The sequence below is a fragment of the Strongylocentrotus purpuratus genome, unplaced genomic scaffold (assembly GCF_000002235.5).
Source record: "Strongylocentrotus purpuratus isolate Spur 01 unplaced genomic scaffold, Spur_5.0 spur5_scaffold_11, whole genome shotgun sequence".
NCBI classification, from domain to species: Eukaryota; Metazoa; Echinodermata; class Echinoidea; order Camarodonta; family Strongylocentrotidae; genus Strongylocentrotus; species Strongylocentrotus purpuratus.
In genome coordinates, this window is record NW_022145596.1 from 14658847 (window position 1) to 14676503 (window position 17657).

The 17657-nt window shown below is 35.4% G+C and overlaps 1 protein-coding gene across 1 annotated transcript; it reads left to right on the forward strand.

The window, feature by feature from the left end:
* The first annotated feature begins 27 nt into the window (after nucleotides 1-27).
* On the forward strand, nucleotides 28-17595 carry LOC579826. The gene is made up of 18 exons (XM_011668406.2): nucleotides 28-171; nucleotides 599-1167; nucleotides 1798-2032; nucleotides 2690-2881; nucleotides 3355-3439; nucleotides 4452-4584; nucleotides 5521-5610; nucleotides 6214-6262; nucleotides 6959-7073; nucleotides 9153-9221; nucleotides 9918-10054; nucleotides 10605-10692; nucleotides 11329-11496; nucleotides 12373-12488; nucleotides 13048-13108; nucleotides 13632-13715; nucleotides 14317-14517; nucleotides 16714-17595. Exons 2-18 carry the CDS (start codon nucleotides 783-785, stop codon nucleotides 16813-16815), a joined length of 2310 nt encoding a protein of 769 aa, XP_011666708.2. The 5' UTR covers nucleotides 28-171; nucleotides 599-782; the 3' UTR covers nucleotides 16816-17595.
* Nucleotides 17596-17657: the final 62 nt, after the last annotated feature.

Sequence of the window (17657 nt, forward strand, 5' to 3'; positions counted from 1 at the left end):
CAATGCATGCATTGTATCAGCTGTACGTGCAGGACCTTTGTGTACAAACAAACACACTTCCGCATTTATTACGCAATCCATGAAGCGCCTGTTTGTTTGGGTCGTGTATGCGCTTGCGAATAAAATTTGAAGAACATGTGTGGAAAAGGAGGTAAGGTAAGGACTATAAAGGTAAGAGGAAATAAGTCAAAATGTGATTTTCGTATTCTTATTGTAATGTTAATTAAGATCAATTTAATATCCACACATGTGTGAGTGTATAAGGCCTTGAAACCATTCAATAACATTACCATCTATACCCCAATATAACAGGTCCATGGTCACACCAACAAATTTGTTGGTGTACAAACTGAACCCAGGCCAGACCAATCAATTTTTGGCCTTGGGAGCCGGGAGTAAGATACAATTTTGTTTGGATCTGCATGTAGCCGGTCTGTTAATTGTTGGTCTTGTTGGTCTGACTGTAGTGAGAGTATCACAAAAAGCATGGAACCAGGTTGAATATTTACCATCTTTCAATTTCATCAAGTATCATCTTGAATTATATGAAAATTACTTCTTCCTGTTTGCAGATTTTAACCTCAGTCTGAAGCTGCAGATTTTAACCTCAGTCTGAAGCTGAAGATTTAAAGATGGACAAGCCCTGAAGCCTAGCACATTACAGATAAACGTTAACGTTGCTATTGATTGGTGTTTCATTCATGAAAATGGCCATCTTGAAGAATAGACAGTTGTATATGATACAATAATTTGTCCATGTGATGTCTAAATAATGTGCCAAAATGATAACATCAACGAACACAGCGATGAAGTTTGGGTGCCTGCCATCTCGACGCCATATCCTTGTAGCAATCCTTCTGGTCCTGGTACTTCAGTTGGTCCTATGGGTGTTTGTGGCCTTCAAACCATCCAACAATATTACAATATACCTTAGTCGATCCATGGACGGTAGATCACAGCTAGCGCAGAACCAGATTGATTTCAAGGATGCAATCTCAATCGGTGCTGAGCAAGGACATCATGTCAGGAGTCGAGGCAATAAGACATTTGGTAAGAGGGAGAAGAAGAAACGTGTGAAAGGTGGCTTTCTAGCCAAGTTGGATGCCTTGAAACACGGTCAACTACGAGAAGGAGATGATGCATCTAAACATGATCCGGAGAAGAATGGTAAGCAATAAGCATACATGTAGCAACACTTCTAGGACAACATACAGTGTTGTCATACTTTACTTGTTATCACTGATAAACCTCAAAACTCTCAGAAAAGCCAGAAAATCTGTGTTGACTATATCAATGCGAGCAATACTATAATATACCTCACAGTGTTACAAAACAAATGTTGTTTTGTAATGTCATAGACTTGGCAAATTACTGCAGTTTTATCTAAGTAGTGGATGAAATTTTGATGTGCAGTATAATTTTTTACATATTTATCAATGAGTGAAAATCATGAAATAGAGGATAATTTAATGTTTCTTTTGATGGTTATGAATTTTCTTTTTTTATTTTGCAATACTATGCAATTTTCAAACTTGTACAGTCATTAATTAAAGTACATATATTTTTTCTTAGACTGTATGGTCAAACATACCATACATGTACATGTCATATTATAATATTACCTCCTTCAATACAAATTGTTATTCTTATATAGCATGTCTCTGAATGTTTTTGTTGCATCAAACTCTAGTGGCTTATTGGAGAGAGTTGCTGAACCGTTACCTATACAAATATCTTAGTGACAATATCTTATTTAATGAACATGCATTTTTCATCTCATTGCTCCTTACCTCTCAGTTACACATCCTGTGCTTCTTGAAAGGGCAAAACTCATTAAATCACAATGGTCTGAAGAAACAAGACAGAGGTTACTAAAGAATCTTGAACCAAGTCTCATAACACAGGACCTCTCTCCTCTTAGCGATAGCTGCTGTTCTATAGCTGACGTAGAAGCACCCCCATCTCTGTGTGGTCACTTTGACTGGGACTGCAGCCATAGTCCCACTTATACTCAACACCATAGACGCAACAGGTGATGCAATATATATTTGTCTGTATATTATTATTTAAAGATTACAAGATTTTCAAAGATACACTGAATAATAATATCATCATCAAATCCTACTTCATTCATGATTCCATTGCCTAAAAATATAATCCAATACCTAGTTACATTTTTCGTGAGATTACTAGGTAGTTTAATTTATTAATTTGGAAATGGTTCGAATAAGTATTATCTGTACACAGAATTGAATTGGCATGTTCTTTAGTTTACTCTTTTTTCAAATTAAAAAGCCTGTCAAAAAGTGAATATCTTCAACCAAAAGATTGCGAGTATGATTCTTTGCCTAATGTGCATGGTCTTTGATAACTAAGGCATTTTATCTCCAGTTTTCTGCTGCTCAAATCTGGTTGCCTGTAAAAATTAGTCCTGATAATAATAACAATAATAATAGATCACATTTATAACGCACCTTATCCTTTGTTTCTAGGCGCAGTGGTGTCCTTAGTGTCCTTACACAAAATAAAACCCAGGACGACAGCACCAGTATTATATGTCAATGATGGGGATATTAGGGGGAAATGTATTATAATTGTACAAAGAGACAGATTAATCAAGTATTTTTGATGGTATATCCATGCATGTGAACGGGAAACATTAAAGAATTTATTTGTTTTCTACTTGAAGAACCCTGACGATCAGCTGCCCCGGAGACTTCCGAATATATTGGTACTTTGAACGAAATGGGGGCCTAACCAGTGATGTCATGAAGAATTACACCAATCAGTACTCGACCTGGAGTCATGTGACTAAACCTATCAACATACCATTCCCAACCCAGTATGCTGATATATTGTGCAGGATACATTCAGAGGATGGGTAAGAATCTTAAAAGGGAATTTATTAAAATTTGTAAAAAAAAGGATTTATAAAAAAGGATAAAGTACATATAATTACCCCAAATATCAGACAGGCAGAGGTACTGAAAATTCCATTATTCCACAGTGTCCTTGTTAGACCCAGTGAAGTAATTTATCTTTGGATAAAGTTGAAAGCACTACCATCAGAATTAGATTAGGAAGAAAAACTAAACAAACCCACTCTCACATCTCAATCTAATTATGGAATATATTGAAATGCTTAGTTTTTCATTGATATAATGAGGCCTTTAAATGGTTGTGACAGAAATATCTTGCCATGGACATAACGCTATAAATCGTCAAAACAAATTATGTACCTTGATATGTGATATTTTAAAGAAAGTCTTTGAAAATACAATCATGATTATTACATCATTCTTGTTTTCTCTTTTGACTCCTACTCTCTTTTCTATTTCTCATTATTCAAAACAGCCCCAAGGTTCACCATAACTACCGTACACAGTTCATTCCTAACAGGGAATCTGTTGTGAAGCAACATAAAATCTTCCACAAAAAGGTAAGCTTGAAACGGTCATTGCACAGCTCCTGGCCTCATTAAGAAAATACACTAAATGAATATGTTAGCTTTTATCATATTGAGTTCAAATTATTGCTCAATTCATGTGACGAATTGCTATAGTGTCACTTAACAAGAAATATAAATACTGGTCAATGCTCATGCAACAATTTTAAGCATCATTCACTTTGATGGGGATGATTTATATCCCCCTGCTGCCACCAGCCATTGATGAAACAAAAATTATAATTTTTTTTGCTCATTTCTGATTATTGAAAGTGGAATAATTGTCGGTGATTGAATGAATTATTACTTTAAATTCTTCTGAGAGAGAGATAAGCACAAAGATTGACAGCCCTACTCTATACTGTCCATCCATGTAGATTGTCTGTCCATGGCTCAGTTCCATCATTCACTTTCATAGAATAGATTTATATCCCACCGGTGCCACCAGCCATTGATGAAACAAAAATTATAATTGTTGTTGTCATTTCTGATTATTGAAAGTAGAATAATTGTCTGTGAATACATTAATTATTACTCTAAATTCTACTGAGAGAGAAGCAGAAAGATTGAAAGCCCTACTCTGTGCTGTCCATCCATGTATATTCTCTGTCCATGGCTCAGTTCCATCATTCACTTTCATAGAATAGATTTATATCCCACCGGTGCCACCAGTTATTGATGAAACAAAAATTATAATTGTTGTTGTCATTTCTGATTATTGAAAATGGAATAATTGTCTGTGAATAAATGAATTATTACTCTAAATTCTACTGAGAGAGAAGCAGAAAGATTGACAGACCTACTCCATATATCCCACCACTGCCACCAGCCTTCAACAAGATTGAAAAATTATAGCAAGTTTATTGTCATTTCGGATTAATGAATATGAAATAATTGTCTCAATAATTTTTTGGGGGGCTTGTTTTGTTTATTACCATGCTTCATATATTTGTATATACATATTTGTTATATTCTTATAATTGTTTTGATTCTATTAATTCTATAGAAGGAAGAACAGACAGATTGGCAGCCCTTGTCCATATTATCCATCAATGTGGATTCTTTGTCAAGGGCTCAGTTCCACCGCTCCTGTGGGTTACCGAGGACAAAACAACTCTTACAAGGAATCTTTAATGCCAGTATGTGAATAGAGTATTTTCCTGGAGAATATCATCTTCTGGTAGTGCAGTTTCATAGTTTATTAACATTCAAGCAGTATGACCTGGGATATGCTTATTGACACAAAGCACGGGGTTCCATGCATTGAATGTTGTGAATATGATTTTCAGTTAGATTCTTTAATCACTTCAGTTTATGGAAACATTGGGCAAGATCCAACAATATACAATACATTTTTTATTATTTTATATCAAATTGTAAATCAGATACTGGAAGTATAGTTCAACTTATTTATCCACGATTTATCGCCAGTTCCTTGTACTGGCTTCTTCAGGCGGTCTGATTCGTGTTTGAGGGACGTCTTATATTTGTTCAGGTCGGCTAGTTGATCCATTAAAAGAGCATGTGAACTTCTCGGCAGGTAAATTAGTCATGGGAGAGACCACTGATGACTTCTTAAAAGGCTCAGTTCCAGTAACTGATTTATATTGATATTAATTTCTGCGGTACAGGATGAATCATAATCTTCATGAAACCATTTTTATTATTATTATTGGTTGGTTTATTGTAAAAAACACATCCATATGCAGCTCAGAAGCTGCAACTGTTCAATTAAATACAACAAAAATCATAAATGTAAAATATATTGTCTACTTGTTTGTAAATTTCATGAATCTTTAGTACTTATCTATTTTCATTTTGTTTTTTTCTCTTTGTAAATGTCTGAATTTTCTTGCTTTTGTGTCTTAAAGATGTTCATGCGTGGGTATATAGTCGTTCGTGAAGTAGGCAACTTTTATCATCACTTCATAACACTGAGCCAACAGAATTTAAACTCCTGCGCGTACGTTCATGTGCTACCCTCTATATACCATGCATGAGCAACTTTAAGATATCAAACTGATGGAAATTGTACTTCATATGTATTATTTTACACCATTTTCTCCCATGGACAGGTAACGATTCAAGTCATCAAGCTTTCCTTTTCAATCGCATGAATTCAATCGGTGGTGTTACAGCAATGAATTTAACTCCCTTGTATGCAGGTTAGTCATGCATTCCTTCTCCTCAATGTTATTATGCATTAAAGCAAATATCTAGACACTCCTTTTAATTTTTATACTTTTTAGTTTGCAGCTGTATTTCAATTACATCAGCCGAAAAGAATCATATTTTGAAGTACATGTATCACAAGTCTATCTTTAGAAAAGGTAAAGCAATATATCTGCAAAACGTTGCCCAATGGAGAAAATGTATTTTCAGTTTGGTCTAGGTTTGTCTGTTGCTTTGTTGTGATATTAATTGTGTTTGATATGCGCTTACTGCACCTGTACAAGTAAAATAATTTATGTCATTGATTCATGGATGAAGACATAAAAAAAGTAACATGACTAACTTATTTGACAGTGCTGTGATGAGCATTGCTTAGCCTAAGACTACTTATGTGTACTGTATGTCCGAATATCATTATCTAGACAAATATTGACACTGATTGCAATTCTATGATGTATGTCCTTTCACAACTTTAGATAGACTATCATACTAGAACAGTTGTATCATTCCCACCACTAGATATGCTACTTTGATAATATGCAATTATTTACAAAATAAGATGACATATAATTTTTGTTGATTCTGTCTTTCTACAGGAATCTATTTTAAACAGGCAGATGAAGAGAAAAGAGTCCGCATTCACAGGTAACCCTGGCAACAAATACTGTTGGAATCTGTGGAGTTTGCACAAAAATAATTTTATATAAATGTATTTTACCCATTTAAAATAGTTGTTCCTCTATTCTTAAAGTTCGTAATGGGAATATTTGTGCCATTTGCCACAAGTCATTTTTCAATGGTTTAAAACCAATTTTGAATAAACCTTTACTTTTCTTTAATAAGCATTCAGGCGACACAGAAGTAGAAAAAGTACAATTATTTTATGAAAATATGGCCATTTCACTGTGATGTTACATTGGGAATTCACATCTTCTCATTTGATTTCTTCAGAACTAGTGTTTTCACGATACAATGTAATCTTAATTAAAGGCCACCTGTCAACAGTGGTCAAGTATAATATTTCCCCGTAAGGAGTAAAAGAGATGTAAAACCTGTCTAGAAAGACCACATCTGTTGTTTCCATTTGATGGTCTTGATAGCCCTTAATTCATAGATCATTTTGACTATATTATAGTATATAAAAACATAGAAATATAAAATGTCATAGCTATGAAACACATAAAAGAAGGATAACGTTTCATTCATCTCAAAAAAATGTCAAGACAAGAACACAGGGAATCAAACGGCAGTATTTTTTAATACCTAAGATTCTAAAAGGCTTCATCATCATCGTCAACATCATCATGACCTTTTTATATGTTCCTTTACTTTTTTTAATAGATACACCAAGCCTATCAAGGAATGGATGTGGGACTATGCAAATCAACATGGCTACCTGACCAGCTATGCTATGGATACAGGCAACGGGATCATGGGTACAAGAACAATTTGCCCTGTAAGTAAGAAATATTTTCCATGTCCTTCGAGCTTGAGCTCTCTTTTTCTTTCTGCTCCTTTACTGATTGTGATTGTGATGCTGCTTCTATTCCACTTTGATATCACATTTATATTCATACCTGAATTTATTCATGATGTGATTCAGAATTCTATTCAAAATTCTTGCTATGTATAAGTCATATAATAAATACATTGTGTGCTGAGAGCCGGAGGACAGTACCTGCTCATAAATCTTTTCTTTATAGAGTCTTGACGCCCTTCTGGCTTTCAACACACGACACCATGTTTTTGTCTCATGTTTCACATATTACATGTTATATTACATCAATGGAAAAAAATGTCTGTATTATATATCTACAGTAAAGTCTTGAATCTTACGTGCAGCTATTGTTTTTTCATGTCCACTTGCCATTCATGTAGTACACAAGAAAGAATTACTGTGACATATATGTCAGCTAGGGCTCGTCACTATCAGCTAGGCACCTGGGAAACACGGGTGCCCAAAATCAAAGGGCCCTTTCATACTGATTATAAAAAGCTCAATCCTAACCCCCTTCCAAAAAAGTTAGTATGGAGCCCTGCAAATGTGAACAAACTGTTACTTTTCTATCTTTCTGTGTCTCATTCCATGACCCACTTTTTGTGTATTGTTTACTAGATGTTGAGATTCTTTTTAGTTTTGACACAAGTAAAGGTAGATTCATTGAGAAGTATAGGCAGAAAATCATGTTTAAATCATTTGTCATTTGTGTTTCATTTTTAGTAACTTGTTGGTAACAAATACACAATTTTTGTCTTCTTCAAATTTGTGTTGTTCGGAAAGGTTTAAATCAATTAATTCAAATCGAAATCAAATATATGATTCCAATTGCGATGAAGTAGTTAGCTGCATTCTCTTTTCAATTCATTACTGATAGCATTCCAGCTGTTTGCTCTTACATATTTGTTTCACTTGTCACATAAATTCTTTCATCTATCACAACCCAGCTCAATTCCATGCTAGCTATCTCTGTTACTCTCAAATCACCTCATCTTTGATCAATGTTCATCTACACAGAGCCGATAGGTAAGTTTGTTTCCTCACCTTGTATGTGCTTCTATAGCTTCATTTTTCAACAAAAAAAGTAAAACAAAATAAAAACAAATGTAATCATGAGCTGTGTTTTTAGTGTATTGGTAGAGAGAAAGTGCTTGCAGCTCAGATTAGCTTATTGCTTTTGCAAAAATAATGATATTAATCAGATATTTGTAAACAGAAAGATTATCTTCTAAATGATGTCTTGTGATTCTTCTTTATCCCCATCTCTTGTCACTGTGTATCATTTCTTCCTTATGTAGTAAGAGAAAATTCTTTTTAGTTTAGATCGGTTCATCACACTTTTATAAATAGAAAGAATTTTTTGACACAGTGTTTCAGAAATGATAATGAGGGTTAAGAATTCTACTTTAACCCGTTCTATGAGCTTGCTCTTAAATCTTTGATGAGAGGTAAACAAATTTTTTCATGCAGTTTATGAAATCCTACCAACCTTTCCTTTCAATAAAATGGTGTCGCAAATGGTTAGAAATTGATTCTTCTGAATTTGAGCCTCATGGTTTTACCTCTTTTTCCCTTGCAGGAAGGAACAGATTAATCTCAGCAATATTTATTACTTTTTGAGAAATACTGTCCTGATGCATTTCTTATGCAAGTAATATTAATAGTCACATTTGTTTACACTTAACACTATGTTTCTATGCATTTTACATGATAGTTATCATTACCCCGGTAATTGGATTCAATTGCTAATCCGCATATTAAATTGGTTATGCTCCGCTCCCTGGGGGAGTATTCCGGCCAGGTGTCATTTCACTAGCACACTCATGCCCATCCAACCACATAAACGTTTGCATCCTACCGGGTACACATTTAACACCTGGGTAGAGAGTGGCAAATGTAGATTAGTGTCTTGCCTAAGTGCTGCGGCGGGACTCGAACAGCAAACCATGTTAAATCCAGTCCGGTGACGTATCCACTACTCTTGCTAAGCGTGCCTGTTTGTTGATTTTCGTATTCAATTATTGATATTTTACTTAGGAATGCAACCATCTTCCTGTAGAGCTCCCTCACTGGGAGCATGACTGGGTCAAGATGGAAAATAAAGAGGTAAGAATAAAAATTCAGTCATACTTGGTACTTTCACTTCAAGTTAATGTAACATTTCATTATTTCTTCTTCCAGAAACAAAAGGTAATGATAGATTATCCTCATTCTTTCGAAAGTAAATGGAATGAACATGTTATATTAAATTCAACTATATTTGTTTGATATCTTTTGGAAGCATTGCAATTTGTTGTTTTAGTTTGTGTGCTTGTTTTACAATTGTCATGTTACTTGATGTTTTCTTTTCTCCCAAATAATGAAAATCAAGGAACTGTATCCTCCTTCTTTGAAAATAGGGTGATTAACAAATCAAATGAAAATTCGACTGTCCTTGTTTAATACTATATATATGAGATTTGTAAAACATTGAATCCACTTGAAATCAAATGCTCAAGGTGCACTTGAAAAACAAAACAAAAAGCAAAATCACATTAAAGCATCTGCATTATGAAGAAAGGAACAGAAGATTGAACTAACAAAATTGACAGAACATCAATTATATGCTAAATTAAACAGAAGATCGTCTTTAAATCCTTCAACTGATCTGCTATTATGAATCTCTTGAGGGAGAGCATTCCACAGTGAAGGCCCTTCATGAACAAAAGTTTTTTCCCCCTACTTAGTATTGAAATTTTCTTTGAAGTATTAAAAGCTACCGTATCAAAAAGGAATCATTTCTTCATCTATTGATGAATGTAGATGAAGCCAGGCGTCCTGAGCGGTCTGTGTGATGGGGATACCATGATACATGAACACATCATGAACTTCACCAGAGATCTCATCAACTATGACTACCCAGCCAAGTGGGCTGCCTTTGATCTCAATGCCAAACATAGGTGAGCAGCTTGTGCGTCTATTTACCTCTTCTTCTCCACTCCTTTCTCTCTCTCTCTCTCTCTTTTTCTCTCTCTTTCTCTCTTTCTCTCTCTCTCTCCTTCTCTCTTACTCAAGCTTTCTCTTTTGTTCTCAAAGATCTTAATTCTATCTCGTTCCTTTCTCTGGGTATCTTTATCTCCTTCCCCTGTTTATCTTCCTGGGTGTGCTTTTTCTAACTTTTTATTTCTACTTATCGGAATTCCTACTTGATTATATTTATGCAAATGTGGCATCATTTTCTGATTATTCAGACATGCACAAGGTTCCTTGATTATTCCATAGCAGTCATTTTCTCATCGATGATGATGATGACGATGATGAAGATGACGACGATGATGATGATGACTATGATGATGATGATGATGATGATGGCGATGACAGAGATGATGATGATGATGATGATGGCATTGTACACCATAGAATGAGCATGAGGATACACATCAAAACAATGATGATGTCCTGAGCTGTAGATGGCTTTCAAATTCATATCTCACATTCTCTTCTTTCTAGACCAGAGCAGGAATCAGCTAACCAGGTAGATGCTCTTCTGGCGGACACACTGCAGTCCTTGATGGCTACCCAACCAAATCTTGCAATTGTAAGCTTTGTTTCTAATTATACTCTTATAAATATGTTAATGTGAGACCAAATATGAAATAGCAGTTGTAATATTGAATATTGAATACTAATAATGCTCAAATCTGCATAAGATTTATGAGTCCTTGAAGCTTTACTTGTCTGATTTTAGCCCATTCTTTGAGCTGAGATACTGTGGACACATCCAAATGTGTATCAAAACAATTATATATTTTTAATAATCAAGTCCTGCTCTTACAGCTGATTAAAACTTCAGTTCCATAGTTCACTGCTTTATGTGTTTAAGTGCTGTCCACAACTCATTGGTTCAAATAGAAATCTTTTATGGTCCAAATACTAGCGGGTGTACATTCGATTCACAGTTATGGTCATTGCAGTGAGTTAAAAAATCCTCAAACAGATAGCAAAAGTATGTTCGAAAGCATAATAGCAAAATGCCAAATAAAATAATTTTCCATGAAATATGTTTAGTTCACCAACTGTTTGAACCCACCATAAACATCTACATTAAAAAATACATTTTTTTTCAAAACAGCACTTGCATCATGACTTTAACCATATAAAACAAAAAAACTATAGAAGAGGTAGGGTTTGTTTCTGCTTCTATAAGTATCCATAATTAGTTCTTTTTTTGCAGTTTCTATTTGGTGACCATGGTGATCGTTACCACGGTGATGATGCCAATCACCCAGGCAGCTACATGGAGATCCTCCTTCCTTTCCTGGCCATCATCCTCCCTAAGCACCTGATCAACTCTCACCCTGAGTGGGAGAGGAACCTGCTTATCAACAGCCAGAGATATGTGGTGAGTTTGAAATGATGATATATATGTTCACATGGCACTGTACTAAATTTGAACTTGTATTAAGCAAAACCTTGAAGTTTAGAACTATGATTGTCCGATTATACCTGCCCCCAAAAATAATGACTGCTCAAAGCTTTAAACTCAAATTCAAACAAGCAGTCGTTATTGATGAAACCTCCAAATTAATTGTGTCTGCATCACACATACGTTCAAAAGAAAGAAGCCCCGAATGGATAATATTTATTGTGCTAATGATAATAAAACGTTACCTATGAATTAAGTAAAATTCGAGTTTTTCAGAAACCCCGAAAGCATCCACACCGTCCTTAACTCCAAGATAACCTTGAAATTTAAAATCATGAGCTAAACTTAAGGTTACGGCTTGTTTTGTGAACCTCACTAATGCAGGCTGTCTTAGATAGGAGGTAAGTTTGGAAATGATGCAGGCTAGATGCTAAAGGTTGGATTACAGGTGGTCATATTTCCTTGAATCATATTTCTATTGCTTTGGGGTGTAATTAGACATATTCTGTACAAATATTGAAACACGTAGGCAAGGAATAAATTGGCAAAGGCTCTCATTCTCAAACCAGTATTTGCATTCAGATGTCATGTAAGCAATAGTATAAAATGTGTGTTTATGAATAAACATGCGATATAATTTTGTTTTACAAATGTTTCATTATGTGACACTTGCTTATACATGTATATTCTCTTGTCATCCCCCCTTCTCTTTATCTTCCTCTCTCCCTCTCTCTTTATATCTCTACTTAAATTTCTCTCATACTCTTTTTCTTTCCTTCTCTTCATGTATTTCATTCTATCTTTCTTTGCTCTATTTCACTCTGTTATTGTTTTTCTCTTTTCTCCCTGCAGGTCCACTATGACTTGCACCAGACAATGAAGTCTCTTATGGACTATCCACACCTCGATAACGTCAAAGGTCATATCGTGGAGGATTCTTACAATCTCATCACTCAGATAATTCCAAGGTGAGTATGCCACATTGGAAGTGAGTGCACGAAAAGAAATAAATAGCTTGGAATAACCTGGTCCAGAACTAGTTTCAGTAATAAGCAACCAATATGAAGTCATATTACTACTATGTTGTACCGTAGCCTCTTAGGTCCATCGGCTTCTCTCTTGCGCGTTCACTCTTGCTACTCTCAATCCAACTTCCCAATTCTTGATGTTGTCTATCCATCCCACAGGTCGTCTCCCAACTCTACATTTCCCCGCAATTTCGCCTTCGATATAAGTCATATTAACAAGAATCCAGTGTTCCATAATGTTTCTATTGTGATCTTTTCTCATAAATACTCAAATTTAAATATGCAAAACTTGAGCCACAAGTGTGGTCTAGCTGTGTATGATGGGGGTTTTAATCTATCGTAATCATTGTGTTTACAGAAAGTGAATTTTAACAAAAGAAATGATCATATCATATGCATTTGAGAGTCTTGCAATATAATTGACCCAACTTTGAATCACAGTATGCATTTGAGGTAATTTCCTTTCATGTTTAAATTCAATATCCCTTTAATACATCAGTGACCGTGGATGTGCTGAGGCTATGATTCCCAGCTGGAGTTGTGCTTGTGGAGGTCCAACGGTATGTACTCTTATCAATCTGTCCATATCATTTCATGTTAAATACAATTTCATAGCATAATTAAATTCAATTCAGTTTTATGTATGTATCATCCAACAATGTAAAAACACATATGAAACAGTCATAAATACACAAATTGGCAAAATAATAGATGGAAGTATACCAAGCCTTGTAAAACAGAAGGCACCAAAACATATCAAAATGATAATAAATACAAATCAACTATTCACATTAAATATCCTTTAATCCTTTACAGACACTGTTCACCCCCCCCTTCCACATGGGAAAATTATTAAAAATGTAATAGCATTGTGAAGATATAAGATGAAGGTCTCTTTTATGGCCTAAAAATCAATAAGATGTTTTTGAATAGTACATGCATATGACCTTATTTATATACAGTACATAGTTGTTATAGCCCTTATGCAGGCAGTCGATGGTATGCTAATAACAGTATTTGATTTGGAACACTGCATTACTCATTTTCTGATCATCTTGGTGATACTCTTTGATACCCTTACAGATCTTAACCAGAGGAGAATGGACTGAAAATCACATTTCATATGCCCAACAGGCCTTAGACGTCATCAACACCAAGCATTCTAAGGTACGGTGTGATATGGATGTAGGAAAAGATGAATTACACTACCTTCACAAGTCTTGCTATGATAGGTCATCCTAGTGGTGTCTTCACAATAACAAATCAATAATAATTCAAACTGCCATAAAGCACATTTTCGTTTTTAAATTTACATTAGGGTATGTGTAGGTCTATATATTAAGGCTGCACAATATGTATTTTCAGTTCTCATTTGTCTTGAAACAGATACTAAAATAGACAACTTTACTACACTTTTGTCTCATGTAAAGTCTGTACCAGCTACATGATATATCTGTAAAGCGCTTAGGCACATCGTTGGATCGATGTATTGGGCGCTATATAAAAGCGTAATATTATTATTACCGGTACATAATTGTAGCAGGGAGATTAAGTGTTATCGATCCAGATTGATCTCAAGTCCTCTAATCAATCACAAGCCTACAGACTACAATCTCTTTCATGCGTAATTATGATTGATTTTAATCAACTGCAACTGCTTTATGTAAAAGGGCCTTGGTGATAAGCATTAAACTTGAAAATGGTTCGTGCATGAAATATTTTGTGTGTGAACATAGATACTTAATTTATTCCATTCAATTCCCCTTAGGAGTCCTTGCTAGCCGCCTCTCCCAACGGCAACACATCCACCTCCTGCATGGACCTCCATTTTGATTCGCTCGTCACTGTTGCTAAGATACACCACGACTACGCCCGCCTCCAGATCACCATGTACATCATCTCCTTTGATGCGGTGGAGGGTCCATCCAGGTGGGACCTCCGCATCACTGAAGATGGCCATATAGACTCGGTGAGTGGTGTAGGGATCATTCATTTCTCGTTGTTAGCTGAATTTCAGTGGCTTGTGTTTTACATCCCACCCCTGCCACCCTGATATAACAGATGACGTTTCAAACACCATGACTTGTACTCATCGAGGCAAAATAAGTTTTAAAAAACTGCTGTAACGTAGTAGAATGACTCTTAAAACCTCTCAGAGTCACCTGAATTTCAGTGGCTTGGGTTTTACATCCAACCCCTGCCACCATGACATAACAGATGATGTTTCAAACACAACGACTTGTATTCATCAATACAAACTAAGTTTTAAAAAACTGCTGTAACGTAGTAGAATGACTCGTAAAACCTCTCAGAGTCACTTGAATTTCAGTGGATTGTGTTTAAAATCCCACCGCTGCCACCCTGATATAACGGATGACGTTTCAAACGCGATGACTTGTATTCATCAATGCAAACTAATGCTGTAACGTAGTAGAATGACTCGTAAAAACTTTCAGAGTCACCTAAATTTGAGTGGCTTGGGCTTTACATCCCACCACTGCCACCATGACATAACAGATGACGTTTAAAAAACGATGACTTGTACTCATCAATGCAAACTAAGTTTTAAAAAACTGCTGTAACGTAGTAGAATGACTCGTAAATCCTCTCAGAGTCACTTGAATTTCAGTGGATTGTGTTTAAAATCCCACCGCTGCCACCCTGATATACCAAATGACGTTTCAAACACGATGACTTGTATTCATCAATGCAAACTAATGTTGTAACGTAGTAGAATGACTCGTAAAAACTTTCAGAGTCACCTAAATTTTAGTGGCTTCAGCTTTACATCCCACCACTGCCACCATGAAATAACAGATGATGTTTAAAAAACGATGACTTGTATCCATCAATGCAAACTAAGTTAAAACTGCTATAACTTAAAAGGATTTGTAAAACCTCTCAGAGTCTCCTGAATTTCAGTGGCTTGGGCTTTACATCCCACCGCTGCCACCCTGATATAACAGATGACGTTTAAAAACGATGACTTGTATCCATCAATGCAAACTAGGTTAAAAAGCTGCTGTAACATAGTAGAATGACTTGTAAAACCTCTCAGAGTCAGCTGAATTTGAGTGGCTTGTATTTTATATCCCACCACTGCCACCATGACATAACAGATGACGTTTCAAACACGATGACTTGTACTCATCAATGCAAACTAAGTTTTAAAAAACTGCTGTAACGTAGTAGAATGACTCGTAAAACCTCTCAGAGTCACTTGAATTTCAGAGGATTGTGTTTAAAATCCCACCGCTGCCACCCTGACATAACAAATGACATTTCAAACACGATGACTTGTATTCATCAATGCAAACTAATGCTGTAACGTAGTAGAATGACTCTTAAAAACCTCTCAGAGTCAGCTGAATTTCAGTGGCTTGGGTTTTTCAACCCACCCCTGCCACCACGACATAACAGATGACGTTTCAAAAACGATGACTTGTACTCATTGAGGCAAATTAAATTAATATTGCTATAACATAAAAGGATTTGTAAAGCCTCTCAGAGTCAGCTGAATTTGAGTGGCTTGCATTTTACATCCACCTGCTGCCACAATGACATAACAGATGAGGTTTAAAACACGATGACTTGTATCCATCAAGGCAAACTAAGTTAAAACATAGTGTAACATAGTAGAATGATTAGTAAACGCCCCAGTGTTAGCTGGTTTTTATTCTTTACACATTTCTGTAATTCTACTACACAATGAATGAACAAAATGAGTCTAGTCATGAAAGGATAAGGATAAATATTGATCTTTATAGTGCACTATATTGTTTATTCATGTGGTAACATTCGGGATGATGAGGTTGACATCTTTCTGGTTTAATGTCTTCTCTTGATTCCAGTTTAATCTTACAAAACAACAGAACAAAAACATATTCCATAGAGGTCAAAATATAGGTTTAAAAACAGGTAAACGTCTATTGGTATTACAATAAATTGTGACCATTAGTTAATAAATCTCATGCAGCTCTTGTCATTAACTCCTGCATAGTGCTTGTGATTGTTGTTATCAAACAAAATCATAAAAGCAACCTCTATTTTCTAGAAGATTTATATTGCAGTGTGTTAGAATAATGTTATACAGTATTTGCAATTGCGTGTGTTTGCTTTTTTATTCAATTTCCCTGCATTTCTCTTTCTTTCTTTACATCCACAGCTAAAGCAGCTTTCAAGATACCAAAAATATGAAGAGTGCCTTGACCCCAGAGTCTCCATAGAATTCTGTGTCTGCAAGCAGTTTCCTCCAGGAACACCCTAATACACCACATTGTTATTCATATATTGTTATTTATATATTTCTGTATCAGACTCGATAGTTTCTTTGACCTTGTGTTCATTATTTCTTCCATTGTTATCTTTCTGTTTGTATTTTTATTTTTATTTGGAATCCAACCTCAATTTTTGGTTGCAATAAGGAAACAACAATAACCAAAATTGGAAATAGCACCAAGGAGAGAGAGAAAGGGAGAGAAGGAGAGAGAGAGAGAGAGAGAGAGAGAGAAAGATACAAAGTGAGGGAGAATGAAAAAAAAAAGAGATAGTGACATGCATGCGTAAATATATTGACAGAGAGATACTGAAATCTACAGGAATTAAATAGGTTAGAAATAGACAGACAGAGAGAGGATGAGTTAGAGAGAATGGAGATGGAGAGAAAATATGTGCTTCAATCATTGATTCAGTCAGGAAGAGATAAGAAGAAAAAGAGGTAAGAGGGGGAGAAAGATAGAGGTGAAAAATGAAGTGAGAGAAGTGAAAAGGAGAGAGGGAGAGATGTTTATGTATAAGATAAAAGAGACAGGGATGTCACAAGTTGCAGATTTGTTACAAGTTGCAGATCCTTATTAGACAGAGAGAGAGAGAGAGAGAGTGTGTGTTTGTATGTGTGTGAGAAAGAGAGAGGAGGGAGGAGTGTATAAATGTTGAAGGGATTCTGGTTATGGTCTTCATGTTATTTATTATTGTTGTTCATTTGTTAACCTTGATGTATTGTGAATGTGATGCAATAAATATAGAATCTTCCTGCTTTATCAATTAAGCTGTGTGAAATCTTTTCATTTTATAAGCTTTGTGTTGTAGCGGTTCATAATGTTCACTTCA